This window comes from Corvus cornix, chromosome 12 (genome assembly GCF_000738735.6).
Source record: "Corvus cornix cornix isolate S_Up_H32 chromosome 12, ASM73873v5, whole genome shotgun sequence".
In the NCBI taxonomy this organism is placed as follows: Eukaryota; Metazoa; Chordata; class Aves; order Passeriformes; family Corvidae; genus Corvus; species Corvus cornix.
In genome coordinates this window covers 1943968-1958163 of record NC_046342.1, presented here as the reverse complement: position 1 = coordinate 1958163, position 14196 = coordinate 1943968, and the positions used below count along the sequence as shown (strand labels likewise).

The 14196-nt window shown below is 41.9% G+C and overlaps 1 protein-coding gene across 1 annotated transcript in view; it reads left to right on the top strand.

The window, feature by feature from the left end:
• Positions 1-13702, top strand: part of SYN2 (synapsin II) — a 153387-nt gene extending 139685 nt beyond the window's left edge. The window contains exons 11-13 of the mRNA XM_039558751.1: positions 6111-6171; positions 9909-10164; positions 12670-13702. Coding sequence (XP_039414685.1) covers positions 6111-6171; positions 9909-10164; positions 12670-12805 — 453 coding nt within the window. The 3' untranslated portion in view covers positions 12806-13702. The remainder of the gene's footprint in view (positions 1-6110; positions 6172-9908; positions 10165-12669) is intronic.
• Positions 13703-14196: the final 494 nt, after the last annotated feature.

Here is a 14196-nt window from a genome sequence, read left to right as displayed (position 1 = left end):
TGGAAATCTGACTTCTTCAAGCAATAAAAGAGCTGCATCCGTGTCCAGTGGAATTATTGCCTGGCCGTGGAAGGGAGCAGAAAGCTTCAATAACTGATGCTACTTCAGAAATTCATTTTCCCTAATAAATCAACATCCTACTTCTTCTCCAGAAACCTCATCAAATTGAGAGGTGGGGGGTTTTTTTTGTTCAGCAGAATAACAGAAAATAGGGCTGGAATGGACAGTGGGATTTCAGCTGTTCCAGTATCTCAGGGAAACCTCTGGAGAGTCCATGGGAACAGCACCGAGTCCCTGCTGGATGCTCATCTTCCCTGAGCCACCTGCTCTGCTGGGAGCATCCCTGCCCAGGTGGGGTTGGAAGAAAAGAGATCTTAAAGGTCCCTTCCAACCCAAACAATTCTATGAGTCTGATTTTTAAGATCTTGTGTAAAAATACTCAAGCAGGAAACTATTGTCTAGGGAGTAATTAGTTATCTAGCAATGGAAAACAGTCTATAAAATCTAAGCTAGAATACTTTTTAATGTTTTTTTTTTAAAAAAAAGCCCTTTTCAGTGCATTTTTTTAAATACTATTCCAAGTAAAAATCTCACTGGTTTGCTTGTTTTCTGCTCTGAGCAGTCATTTCCTACCCATTATGGGGAAAACTCTAACAGGTTTTGCAGAGGTTCTTTGGAAAGTTGGTTGGGCAACAACAAAAGCTGCTCTAAATTTTTGAATTCTTTATCAAAACTTCAGCTTGAAAAAACCCCAGGCTGGCCCCATTTTTGCCAAGTGTGTTTTCCACACAGATTCCCTCAGTGCAGAAGGGCAAGGCTGGGCAGTGGAACCCCAAAAACCTCTGAAAAGCAGGAGAGACCTCTCCTCTTGCTGCCCCCTTTGCACAGACAACAGGAAGGTGGATTTTTTTAAACTCATCTCTCCATGGTAGCTGTCACTGTTTCTCTCAGTCCACAGGGAATATAAAAAACAACAAATAGCAAAATCTTTGTCGTCCTGTTCAGTGGCACGCAGTGGGGCAGATAAATCACCTGAGCCAGAGTCACCTGGAATAGGGGAAGGTCTGAACCAGCACCCAGGAAAAACCCCACCACACTCACTGCACACGGAATGGATGAAGCAGGAAGCACCAAGTTACTAAGAGGTTTTGTATTTTTGGATGCTCCACTTCAGGATTTCACTGCTTTGCTGAATTGTACAGCACGTGCTTATTTGCAGCCCAGTTTGACTCAGTTTATACACATTTCTTCTTGGTTTCCATTGGCCTTTGGCTTGCTTTTTGCCCCCAGTTTCTGTTTATAAAACCCCTTCATTTTACTAAACTAAGCAGACAGGTTCTTCCAAAGGCTGCAGGCACAGCCTGGTCAGTTTGACAGCACTTTTGTGAGGCAGCTCAGGTCTCCTGGGCAGGGCTGGTGGCACTGGGACCCAGCAGCAAGCCCAGCACCTCGTGCAAACATTGCACTGAGTTGTGATGACATTCTGGGGTTTTCTCCTCACAAATCTTTCCCATTCGATTTCAGTGAGTGAGTGAGCTCTGCCTTTGTGACAGATGCCTGTCATTAGTCCACAAATAAAGGATTTGGGACTTTTTGGGGGGTTTTTAAACTCCACTCATCATTTCATTCTTTCTTTAGGATATTTTGGCCCTACAGTCTTCCAGCTCTGTATCATCTATAGGTTTTAGTAGCACACACCTACTTTTTTTGTGCCAGCTTAAGTAATTAATAATCTACTCGAGAGCTGCATCCCACTGATGCCCTTCCCAGCAGTTTTTCTTCAATAACTGCTTTTTTCCTCACCAATCACTTCCTTACCCTCAATGTAATCCCTGTCCTATTCGTGCTTAACCTTCTCCACTGTACCTTGGCCAATCCCAATTTTTAGAGAGACCTGGTATGGAATTCTGCATTTCATGAGTCAGCTGGTTTTCATTTCTGAGATGAAGAATGTTCTCTTTTTACCTGCATCTCATTTTTAGCTTTTATCCCACCTGCCATCCTGCCTTTGCTCCTGTGTTTATCACCATCTATGACACTTCAAACATTCATTTACTATTTACCCTCTACTTAAACTATCTCAGTGACGTCTCTCCTTAGAAATCACATTTTTTCTTAGTTCTGCTGTTACTTAAGTGTTTTACTATTTATTCCTGTTCCTTTATGAGCTCTAACTCAGCTCATATTTTGGCAACGCTCAATTGATCCCTCTCCTTCTTGACCTGAAAAATGTGGCTTACCCCTCAAATATTGAAATACCTATGAAAAGCTCCTGTCCTTACATTACAAAGAAAACTAAACGAGACCCAAAAACAACTCTACGTGCTCCAACTACAGTTCACAAAGTCTTCAACCTCAGCCAAATCAAAATCAATTTTTGCTGGGACTCTGTTTAGCATCTCTTTTGCCCAAGGGCTATTTCCCTGCCAAGTTGCTGCTTTTGCTCCCACCCATTTCAACATTCTTCAGACTGTTCAAAATTCAAGTGTATATGAATCCAATCTGCATTTATAGAAAGGTAGAAAAAGAAGCAATGCCCTGATCAAATTCTAATACCACTTGCTTTGAAGAATAAACAGCTTTTTCTGCCAGTTCCACCCCTAAAATTCTAAGGAGACTGTTCCAGGTAAGAGTGGAAAGGAGGAAAGTGCTACAGGGACATCTAGAGACATTTATATTCTAGATAAGTAGTGGGGGTTGTGCTCTGGCTGTAATTAGCCAATATTCCTAAAGGTCATCACGCAGCCAAATCCCCACTTGTTCTGCCCAGAGCTGAGACATCACTGGAGCGTATTTGCAGCATTCATGTGGCTTGGGGGCTTCCCCAAGTGAAGCTGTGTTTTTTGGGGCAGTTATATAAACAGCAAACCCCTCTTAACAGGAGAGCCCCTTTAGGCAGCCCTACAGAATGTTCCTGTCAGCATCAGCACCCCCTTCTCCTTGGGAATTCAGGTGGGGTATGAAAGTTGTGCTCCACAAAACGAAAACCAGAGGGGCTCCTTCTGCCATCAGTCACCACACCTCACTCAGGTAATCCTAAACCATCCCAAACACACTCCTGTCCTACTGATTCTGCTCTTTAACCCTCCACATGAGGAGCTGTGCAGGGCCATTTTCCATGATAAAATCTTGCATTTAACCCTTGATCCCTGCAGTGTCTGAACCAAGCACGTTTGCAGATCAGAGCTGCAGCACAGGTAAACATGTCTGTGCTGAAAGAAGGTGTCAGGAGGGTGAACTTCTAGGCCAGGCAACAAAGGAAAACAGAAAATCAGCAAGAGGGGTGAATACATCTGCAGGACAGGTCTGGTCCAGCACCTCTGCTCGGAGAGGAGTGAGCAGCTCCCACAACTGCATTGGCACCACCTTGCAGAGGTGAGAAGAACAGCCTGCAGTTAATTTGCCAACAACTGGTGTTTTAGAAGGAGCCTGGATTTTATTAAAGGTCTTGGCTCAGGGCAGCAAACAAGGCTGGTTCAAAGCCTGTCTTTAATATCAAGTATCAAGGTCTCTGACTGTCTAAAAGAAAGACTCTCAAAAAGGGCTGGATTACTACAGACCACTGAAAAACCATGAGTAAGATTTCTCAGTTAGGAATGTAATGCTAATTAGACATTTTGGGTCAGCCTGGGTGGGTTGGCTAATTAGCCAAAGTAATATACCCATGTGATTGGCCTGGAGTGTGGGTGAGGTTCCTGGAAGCACCAGGTGATATCTGCTGAAAAAGAAAAGGAAAAAAAAAAGGATGTGTGGGTGGTAAAATCAGGACAGCTGCAGTCAGTGACTGGAGAGGGGGAAATGCACCTTCAACAGAAAATGCACAAAGACTCCAAACTCCCAGCAGAGTTAGGGAAGGATTAGCGAGCTCCTATAATCTTTATTGAAAGCTTCACTTCGGATAAAATAATTTCTTTGGGAGATGAGAGATATGCAGATTGCGCAAGGGCCGGTGTTGTCATGTCAGATCAGTGCAGTTGTGTGATAAAACCGGAGACATCTCAGTGCGAGAACAAATGGCAGATTTGCTCCAGCCCCGGGGCCCGGGGCAGACACAGGCCCTGCCCACAGGTGTTGTTCTAACATTAAAGGAGATGTGAAAGATGTGAATTCAAACTACCAGCCTGCGTTTCTAGATAAAACATGGGTTTTACCTGCGTAGTCTTTTGTTTTAGTGGAAAAATGAGAATATCCTCGTATCCTCCCTGGCCACCCTGTGCCACTGCAGAGAGCCCCAGCTTGGGCTGTGGCCCTTGGTAAGGGTAGGGAGCCTATCGTGTGCTAATCATGGTAATTATAATTATAAAATCCTGTGTGTGCTTTCTAACAAAGTCACGTGGTCTCTTTGGGCCTCCAGAAAGAAACTCTTGGAGTTCTTGAAGCCCCAATCTCGGTGGTTTCCCTCCCAGAGCACTCTGCATGTCCCACAGCCCCAGGAGTGGAGCGGAGGCTGCCAGGAGCATCCCAGCTCTGGGACAGGGCAGGAGCTGCCTCCTCCAGGGCAGCTTTTCAAGTTTCCACTCTGGGCTAATTGTCCTGGTCTCCCAGGAGCTCCTGATGCAAATGCAGATTTTGCAGGGAGCACATTCTCCAGAGTGGATACCACAATCACTCTGGGTGCTGAACGTGCCCAGGGGAGCCCAGCAGCTCCTGCATGTGGCTCTCAAAATCAGAGCAAGGAGGGAAACCAAAAGAGAGGCCTCTCACCCACACTAAAGTGCTGTGACATTTTCTGATGGCTTTGTCTTTTCTTACAAAATTTTCTTATTTTCTACATATCTTCATCCCTTTAGCGATGCTCACCAGGAGCTGTGTAACTGGGGCAGGTAAATCAAGGATCAGAGTTTGTGTGGGTCATTTTTACTCCTCATTTGGTCTTCTGCAGGTTGGTAACACTGAATAATGAGAGTTTCAGACCTGCCCTGTGCCCTTTTATTTACGTAGCTAAAGCAGACAGAGCAACTTGCAGCAGCTGCATGCACTGGAGAGTTGTTGTGCCATTGAGAACTCTGACAGCTGCACTGCTGAGCAGGAATTCACAACACTAGGAGCAAGATTTATTCTGTAAATAAAGCACTAGGAGCGAGATCAAATACAAATCTATCGGAAAAAAAACCCGCAGTAAGCTCTGCAAGAAACATGTTTAATTGCTTTTGCATTTGCTCTTTAATAAATTCTGCATTTTTTCCTCTTGACAGATGGCAATTTGATTTCTGGATCCTTAAAAAAAAATCCTAAGCTATTGTGTCCAATGATTTAATGTCTTTCACGTTTCAAAATATTAGAGATGGGCCTAAGACAAGGTTTGGACTCAAAAAGTCGTGTTCCCAGAGGGTGTTCTGCTCCAAGGTTTTGGTTCAGGCCCATCTTTTCCTTTCACAAGTATCCATGTGAAAAGGATGCTGCCAAATAAACCTCCTGTTTTGAAAAGTGAAGTATTACATGTGTTTCTAATAACATGTCAGATGGAGAAGCATGAAGTAATTTCAGTTATTTTTATTATTTGTCTGTGGTTTTTGCTTTCTTCTTTCATTTTGCTTAGCAAAACAGTGAAGCTGGAGCAGCCCATCTCCCTCCCCACTTACAGCCAGCAAGTCAAAGTGAAACTGTCACTGGCAAAACTCCTGCTGTGCAAACGCTTCTGGATACAAGTGAACATAGTTAAAAATAAATTATTCCTTAAATTACACAAAGGTATCTGTTGAAATCCATTTCCTATTCAGTCTGTCCTAAAAAAAACAAAAGAGAGAGAGAGAGACCAGAAGCATTGAGATACAAAAAAAAAAAAGGTTCCTGGTGCTGAGAACTGAGGATAAAGTCCTTCCCCAAATGGAGGTGAGGTTTGGGAAGGCACTCCCTGCATCCCGATCACATGCTGCAAAGGGAAAACAGTTCTTATAAGAGCTCAGCTTTGGACTAGCCCAGGATTCATATATCATGTCAGGCAGCAACTAAATTAAAAAATGGTATTGGGAATAAATTTAAAGTGTATGTTCAGCCCCACCAATAAAGAGTTTTCTAATGAAAATAAAGACAAATTAGTGGAAAATTGGAACCGAGCTACTCTAATTTTATTTTTTTTTTTCTTTTCTGTTTTCAAATGTATTTTCCAGAGTGGATCACTAAAGGAGCCAGAGCCAAACAAAATCCCACCTCAGCGACCACCACCTCAAGGTTGTTTACAGTACATTCTCGACTGTAATGGCGTTGCAGTAGGACCAAAACAAGTCCAGGCTACTTAGATAATTGAGACCAAAAGCAAGGGTTAAAGCAAAAAATGAAAAGAGGAAAAAAAAAAAAATTGAAAGAAAAGAAACAAACAATCTTAATGCAACCATCCCAGTTTTGTTCAATTTGCCATTGTTTCAGTGCTGACCTGGACTGTGTTTTTTCTATGCAGTGTCAACTCTCCCGTCTGGTTGTTTCCTTGTTCCTGTCTGTGCGTGTAATGCTTTCCAACCTTCCTCTGTAAAACTTGTGATTGCAGGGCTGCTGTCAACAGTGTACAAAGAATGTGCCTCTCTAGAGCCCAGTGCCACTGTACATCATGGATGGTTAGACAGTATTTTTGGAGTATTCTATATCGTTCAGTAAAATTCCCCCGAGGTGCAAACCCCCGTCCCTTTGCTTACTCTGTGAGTGTGTGCACACTGTACTCATAGCCTTTATTTTTCTGTGCGTGTGCATGACCAATAGGTAGGTGATCCAGATATATTTTTAAAAGTCTATATTAGGATTTGCTAGTGAGGCTTTTTATTTATAATTTTATGAAGTTTATTAACCTTTGAGTTTTACTTATACGCGAGTGGAAGTCTGCTATTTTCAGTGACTCCATAAAATACAGTTCTTCCCAAGGAATATTTAAAATATCTTCTATTTTACATACTGGTATTCATATTTTTAGTAATTCTGCATTAAATTATTAGCTACAAAGCTATGTAAATGGGCCACCTATGTGCAATATCTCAGTGAAAGTGTGAGTATTTAATGTATCCTATTTCAATTAAGTAGTACCTTTTGTTGTCATTCTGAATTAGTAATCTATGGAGATTTTTAATGAAAACTAATGCAAATACTTCCAAAAAAATCTTATACTTACCTAAGATTTAAATCCCAGGGTATTTGGTGAGAAGTACCTCAAGGACTGTTAAACTTCCTGTAAGAGCTCATTTCATTTCAAACACTGAGAAGTGAGGGGATGGCAGACCAAGGTACCTTTAACCAGCTGAGGCTCCTGGGTTAGAAAATGCAAGACAAAAATGTCAGCAGTTTTCTTTACCAACTCAGGTCTCCTATTTTACACCTACAAGTATCCCGAGAGCTGTAAAGAAAATCCAATCCCGACGTTATCCACATAAATAGGGTTTGTAAGAACTGCTTTGACATCAAACATGCAAAAGGACTTGAGATGCCTGACAACTGCTAGATTTTCTGTAGGTAAATTCTTTGTGATTTTTACTTAAGTGATTTCTAATGTGATGTTGTGAGAGCTCCACAGGCAGGCAGTTAATCTGCTGTGAGAAATCTAGCCTAGAATCACAAGCTGCACACTGCTGGCATACCAGAAAGCTTAGTTGCAAGCGAGCCACAAAACTATAATTTTCATCTTGAATATGTACAAAGATGAGTAGTGGCCATTAGTTTAGTGCAAACAATTATGTTTAAAGGGAAAACAGCCTGATGTTCTACGCCTGTTTTCCCTACAAACACTGGAAAAAGTTATCAGTGAGTCTCATCATTCTTAGTGTTTCTTTTATTCGTACGAGCTGGCTGGTAAGATGAGAATTAAGGTATGCATTATTAGCTATTTAAATGTTTGTGGTAAGTGCTACTGTTTACTACCTATCAGTAAATTACATGAATATTTTGCTTTAGTGATCAGCATTTGTCTGGGTCAGTGATCGTTCCAACGATGGCATTGGCTATTTTGTTCTCTATTAAGGAAATTCCACCTAGAAATCAGGTTCACAAATCCTTACCTCCAGACACCCTAAAAGTGAACAAACCATACTGCCCTGGGGTGGAGAACTGAATCTGATGACTGATTTTCCTTTCAAGCAGTTGGTATTTTTTGCATGGAGTAGTGCCAGTATTCACAAGTGCTTTTCACACGACATTTGTGCGTTGTGTGTGTGCAGAAGACCTGGGTGTCTCAGACAGGATTCCAGCCTGTTCCCTGGGAAGGATTCGCAGGGGCACACACAATTCCTACATCCCACAGCCAAGAAACAAGCCACGATGTCTCTCTGCATGTCAGCATGCTTAGGTGCAATATTGTGGGTAACAGGGAACAGATGTTTTACAGTGTAGGCTTAATGTTCAGTTCTGTTGAGTTATTTTTGGTAAAAGTTTCTTTCATGATTGTTGCCTTTTGTACAACCCAGCTGCAAGAAAGTGAGCAAACGCTGGAAATGTGACAGCAGTATATCTTTTATGTGAAATCTCTTGTACAGCTTAATGTGCAATAAAAGAAAGTTATATCTGTCTTCAGTGTAAAGTTTCTGGCATTCAAGCCTGTACGTACAAGTGGGGGAAAGAAACCTTTCTGGTTTTCAATACTGAGTGAAAGGAGACTAATAAGAAAATGCTCCTTATTAAGATGTTGCAAGACCATGTTATCACCTTCAAATATTTCCTACAAAAGTGGTTCAAATTAATAAACAATGAAGGCACATTCCTTAACATTCAGTACGTGCTATTTATCTTTCTACACCACAACACGCTGCTACAACTGTGTTAAAACTTACTGAGGCATTGGCACATGCTGTCCTCACACACACACACACTGGAACCTCATGCACTAAGGGGAAAGTTAACTATAAAGGCAATTTAAAACCAAACAGAAATCATGTATTGCAGCAGTACATCCAGATACGAAGGGTTTCTTTTAGAGACCTGAGCAGATCAAGTGTTTTACTTGTGCTAAATATCTATGCAAGACTAAAAAACTCCCAGATATCCAGAAGGTCTTGCTCAGTTATGTTCTGTGATATTTACAACAGCTCTGATCCTGAGTGAAGCATTATACAAACAAATACTCAGAATTTCCCATCCTTTCTCCCCTAAAGTCAGGTGTCCTGAGTGCATTTTCATGTGCAAGAGTTCAAATTCAGTTATAACAACCATCAGTCCAGAAAACCCCAGTCAGACCTGGGAACTGAGATAAAAGCAGCAAGCCCTGATGTCTGACACAGCACTATTTCAGTCAGAAAGCAGAAAAAACCCCACTGGATGATGCTGTAGCATCTTTCAGCCATGGATTTCACAGCCTGAGTCTCTCCTGCACGTTGTAGTTTCACCCTTCACGCAGTAGTTTGCCAGTAAAGTGCCTTCCTGGTAAAGAATTAGTAATGACTTTCTTGTGTTTCTTGTAATGTTCTTGACATATCTCACTAAGGGGTTAAGTAAGTTATGGAAATACTTTCAACCAGCCAGAAAATTTCAGCATGAAGTTGTTATACTGCTATAAGAGTGAATCTTAGAGGAATATTACAGAAATGATTTTAAGACTTTGGAGGAAGAAAACTGCAATAACTCCACAGAAAATAGTGAATGTCTTGCTGAAATAGGTATTACTGCTGTGTTCAGTTATCTCACAGCCTCTCCCTGCCTTGGGCCAAAGCTATTCTGGGGGTAGCTCCATTGATTTGATTTGAAGTCAGTACCTGGGATAGACTGGGTGCTATTTAGCAATTCTAAGGCTGATTCATAGGGGCTCCAAGCAAGTTCCTAATGTACCAGGTGTGAATAGTGCTGTTGCCTCCATGCAAGCGCAGTCCTTGTGAATAGACTTTTGCCTCGAAAGTAGCATTAATCACGTTGGAGGATGATTTTAAAGTGTTGGATATGAAGTCTAAATAAGGCCTCTTTGCAACTATAACATTATGAAGTTTTTCTTGTACTGAACCTAGGGGGCCCAGTGCAACCCCAAGGAATGCAATCCCAAAGCCAGGAGCCATTGCAGCCCCAGCGCGTGTTCCCCGCGGGGCAGGCAGCAAAGCCCGCAGCCTCGCAGCCCCAGCGGCCGCCCGGACCCACCACCCAGCAGCCACGGCCCCAGGCCCAAGGTCCTCCCAGCTCCAGGTTATCAAAGGAAGCAGAGCCACAGCCCCAGCCAGAGCCACAGCCTGCGCCACAACAGAAGCCTCAGTCTCATCCGCAGCTTAAGTAAGAGTCGCTTTATCCATTCCTTTTTTCTCCTCGTGGCACAGATTTTGTGTAACTGGGATTTGGGGGTTGGTCTAATAGTCAGGGGAAGAGTGTACATGTTGTTCCCTAGTTTAAAATGAGGTTAAATAGTTCAAAAAGCTTAATCTCTGCTAATGGAGTAAAGTAAGCCACTGTCATTAGTCCTATCCTAAGCGCTGCACAAAATTTCATCTGCCAGTCGTGCAATTTCAGCCAGGTCTGAAAAAGCATCATCTTTCTTGTCTTTGTTTCCTCCTTTTGGTGCCACTGACTCATGGACTGGGTGTGCTGTCAGCCTGCACTCCAAGAGGAAGTCTTATCTAGCTCAACTTTTAACCTTGCAGTCACTGAGACAACAGATTTCGTTTCCAAAGGCCTGTCTCAGGCACAATCCAGGCTGGATAATGTTGGACAGTGGCTGCCAAATTGGTTCTTTATGCTGCCCTTGGTTGTGCAGGGGATGTGCTCAAGCCCTGCCCAGAGAAGGCTGCACAAAACTCAAACAAAAGTGGTTGTCCCACTTCTGGAAGATTCCTTACTCATTTACCTGCATCCAGTAAGGAATGTGGAAAGGGTTCCCCCTCAGAGCTCAAACCCAGCCAGCAGAAACCTCAGGGAAGGCATCAGCAGAGGTTTGCAGTTTTCCAGCACAGCAGCCCTGGCACAACTACTGCCAGGAGAATCTCAGACACATCTCCTTAGTCTGGTATGTACAAAGACATGGAGTCTTTGTTTCCTCCAGGGAATACAAATCCCCTTGTTCCACCCACTCCTGTGCTAACACCAGTGGGAAACACCCCTGGGTTCTCCCCTGAGCCCAGCTCAGTGCCGAAGATATGCTGGATGACAATGTGCAAAGAGGACAATATTTCCCTGGCCTCCCTGGGACAACGTATTTCTTTATTCTATTTTATAATCATAAGCCTCAAATTGATTCGTCCATCCTTTAAATACACATAGAGAATAGAGAGGTGGGGTTTTTAAGCAAGATGGAAACTAGTTTATAGTTTGAAACTTAACTTGACGACTTGTGGCATTGAAGAAAAGCAGCTAAGAACAGTTACAGAAGGACTCTGCCACATGCTGGTTCCCAGCTTTCTTCTTGAAGCTTTTTGTTCACATCTAGATTCATTTTTCTCTTCTTCAAATGGAACAGCCTCTCTTTAAAACACAATAACAAAGGAGAAATGAAAGTTTTTCAGATGTAAGCCATAATAAGAGCAGCTTTTCTAACTTTCAGAAGCAGTTCAGGTCCACACCAAAGCTCAGATCTCCTGCCTGTAGGATTAACTCTATTTGCATGTGTATGCTTTGTATTCACCCACATGCTGTTGCCTAACCTGTATGTACATGTTATTAATCTGTGAATAAATATTTAATTAGGCTACTTATTGTGTTACTAATCAAGTCAAGTGCTGCTTCCCACCCTCCCTCTTTCAGTGAGTACAAACAAACATTTATCAGTCTATTCTCATTAGCACAACTATAATTTATGAAAAACCTAAAACGCCTGCAGCACTGTTTGCTGTACATTATTAGTTTAGAAGTAGAGAAGCTGCAAACCATGAGGAGTCTGAGACAATCTGCATAAGGAAAGTGCTTCAGTTTTACTAGAGCCAAAACTGAAATCTGTTGTACTGAGATAAAAATGAAAGCAGGTAACTCATTTTACCAATGTAGGGATGTCTTTGTAAAAAGTTGGTAACTCATTAATGTGTTCTATTTAAATTCAAGCCTATTTTTAGATGTTATTTTATCTGACAAGTCATGAGTTAAAGTTTTAAACTTTAGCTATTTTCCTTCTTGTTTTCCTTGTAATGTTTTTCATGCTTATGGGAACTTGCACAGAAGTTACATGATAGCACTGAGGATGGAGTAGCATTGACAGGCACTGCCTATAGACAAGAAAAAAATATGTCTGATTTGAGGTATTTTTTTAAAGATATAACGTCTTTAAGCCTCTGTTAAGGATCTAATACTCAATACATATAGACAAAGGGAGAGCACGCTACAATTAAGGATTCAAACTCTTGTAAAACACCTGATTTTTCTCTGTGCACAACTGTTTGCAGCCTAACCAAAACACAATTATTAATCACCCCTGCTGGGTTGTGATTTGAATTTATAGCCAGCTCCACATTTTCCTCAAGCTGTAATTCACATCATCCAATTCAGATCTGTGGAAGGAAAACAAAACACCAGTGTGTTCCTTAAAATAAGTATTACCCTCAAGTCTCACTCTCAAGTCGGGGTGCAGCAGGGAATGCTGTGTGGGACCTAACTGTGGGGTACAAAACTGTGGGGTACAAAACTGTGGGGTACAAAACTGTGTGCTCCATAACCCTACTGCTGGTGGTGAAAGCCCATCCTTGTCCACGTCTCAGGGACAATTTCCCCCCTGCTCATCACTGATCCAAGTGCTCGGGGGGTGGAGGCTGGGGGCCGATGTGACCATGCAGAACCTGTTGTGCTTGTGTCTTGCAGCAAGTCGCAATCCTTGACCAACGCCTTCAGCTTCACAGAGTCCTCCTTCTTCCGGTCGTCTGTGAACGAAGATGAGGCGAAAGCTGAGACCATCCGGAACTTGAGGAAATCCTTTGCTAGTCTGTTTTCTGATTAGCCAGCTTCATGTACACGTGAGATAGTCCGACACCGCCGTGAATGTCCCATAGGTTTTGTTCTCCCTGTGCCAGTACCCTTCTCTACTGTGCTCACTGTTGTACCAAGCAATATGTTAAACCTACAGAAACACAAATAAATAGCAGGAGGACTTTGGTGAGTGAGGTCCCACCCAGGAACGTGTAAAAACATCTGTAAAGAAGGAAGGGTTCCATTGCTCCCACAGAATGTCCAATTCTAAGGTCCTTATCCATTGTAATATTGTGGCCTTACTGTGACTGAAGTATATAATCCTATTTGAGACTCCTTTGTAGAATTGTGTTAATAAAGCATTGAGGAATGGGTTTCTCCTCGCTTTGCCCATTTCCAATGCATTGCAATGCATGTGTATTTTGTGTGTAAATGTTTTGTACTGCAGAAGTATAGTCTTGACTTGTTCTTGCCTCCCAGATTCAGGAGGCGATTCACACTGACATTCTTGTCAAGCCACATAAATAATGTGAGAAATTGAAGCAGTTTCTTCCTCCTTATCCAACCCTTCCATCAGCTGGTTGTAGACTTCTGATGTATTGCTGGGAGTTATCAGTACACTAAATGTCATAAATAGAGTGTATATGTACTACTGTATCTCCATATGTCTATTTAAATAATTTATTTCCAAACTGTAACCATAACTGGGTTTAGTTGCAAAGAATATGCATGATGTTACCCTTATTTTTGTGAACACCTTCTAATAAACGTAAAGTCCCATGCCTGATTTAAAAAAATGTCCTCTACAAAGCTTGTTTCAACATCAATATATATTGTCTATTTTGACTGATATCAAGAGGGTAACTTTATGATTATAAAATATTTGGACACAAACTACAGCTGTAAGAAAATAAACTATCACAATGAATTCCTTTGTTGAATCAGCATTGTAAAAAAAAAACACCCTATAAATTGTAGGAATCACATTTACATTTTCTACTGAGTTATGTCTTTTAAAAATATTTCTCTGACTTGTCCTAACAGAATTCATCCCAGACTTTGAGGCAGTAGCAGCAGTTTTTAACAGAAGTTTTCTGAATCAAACTGAAGCTTGTTACTAATCTCTAGACCATCCATTTCCAAAAGATTTTCATGTCATTCTGAATCTCTTATCATGAATCACATGCAATCCTTGCCAGGAAACAGTGCTAACAGAGGAAACAAGAAAAAATACCTGTAATATTAACATGGCTGAGGGAGAAAAAGAGCAACACCGTGGTCACTTAAAAACCCTCTGGGATTTGTAGTGGCTTTGTAGAGACACCTCTGTTTGCCTCAGAAATTTTAGCTCTTGGAGATGTGGTAGTTGATGGAGCCTGGGTAAATCACAAGAACCTTTTGATGACACAAATCCTTTCAGCA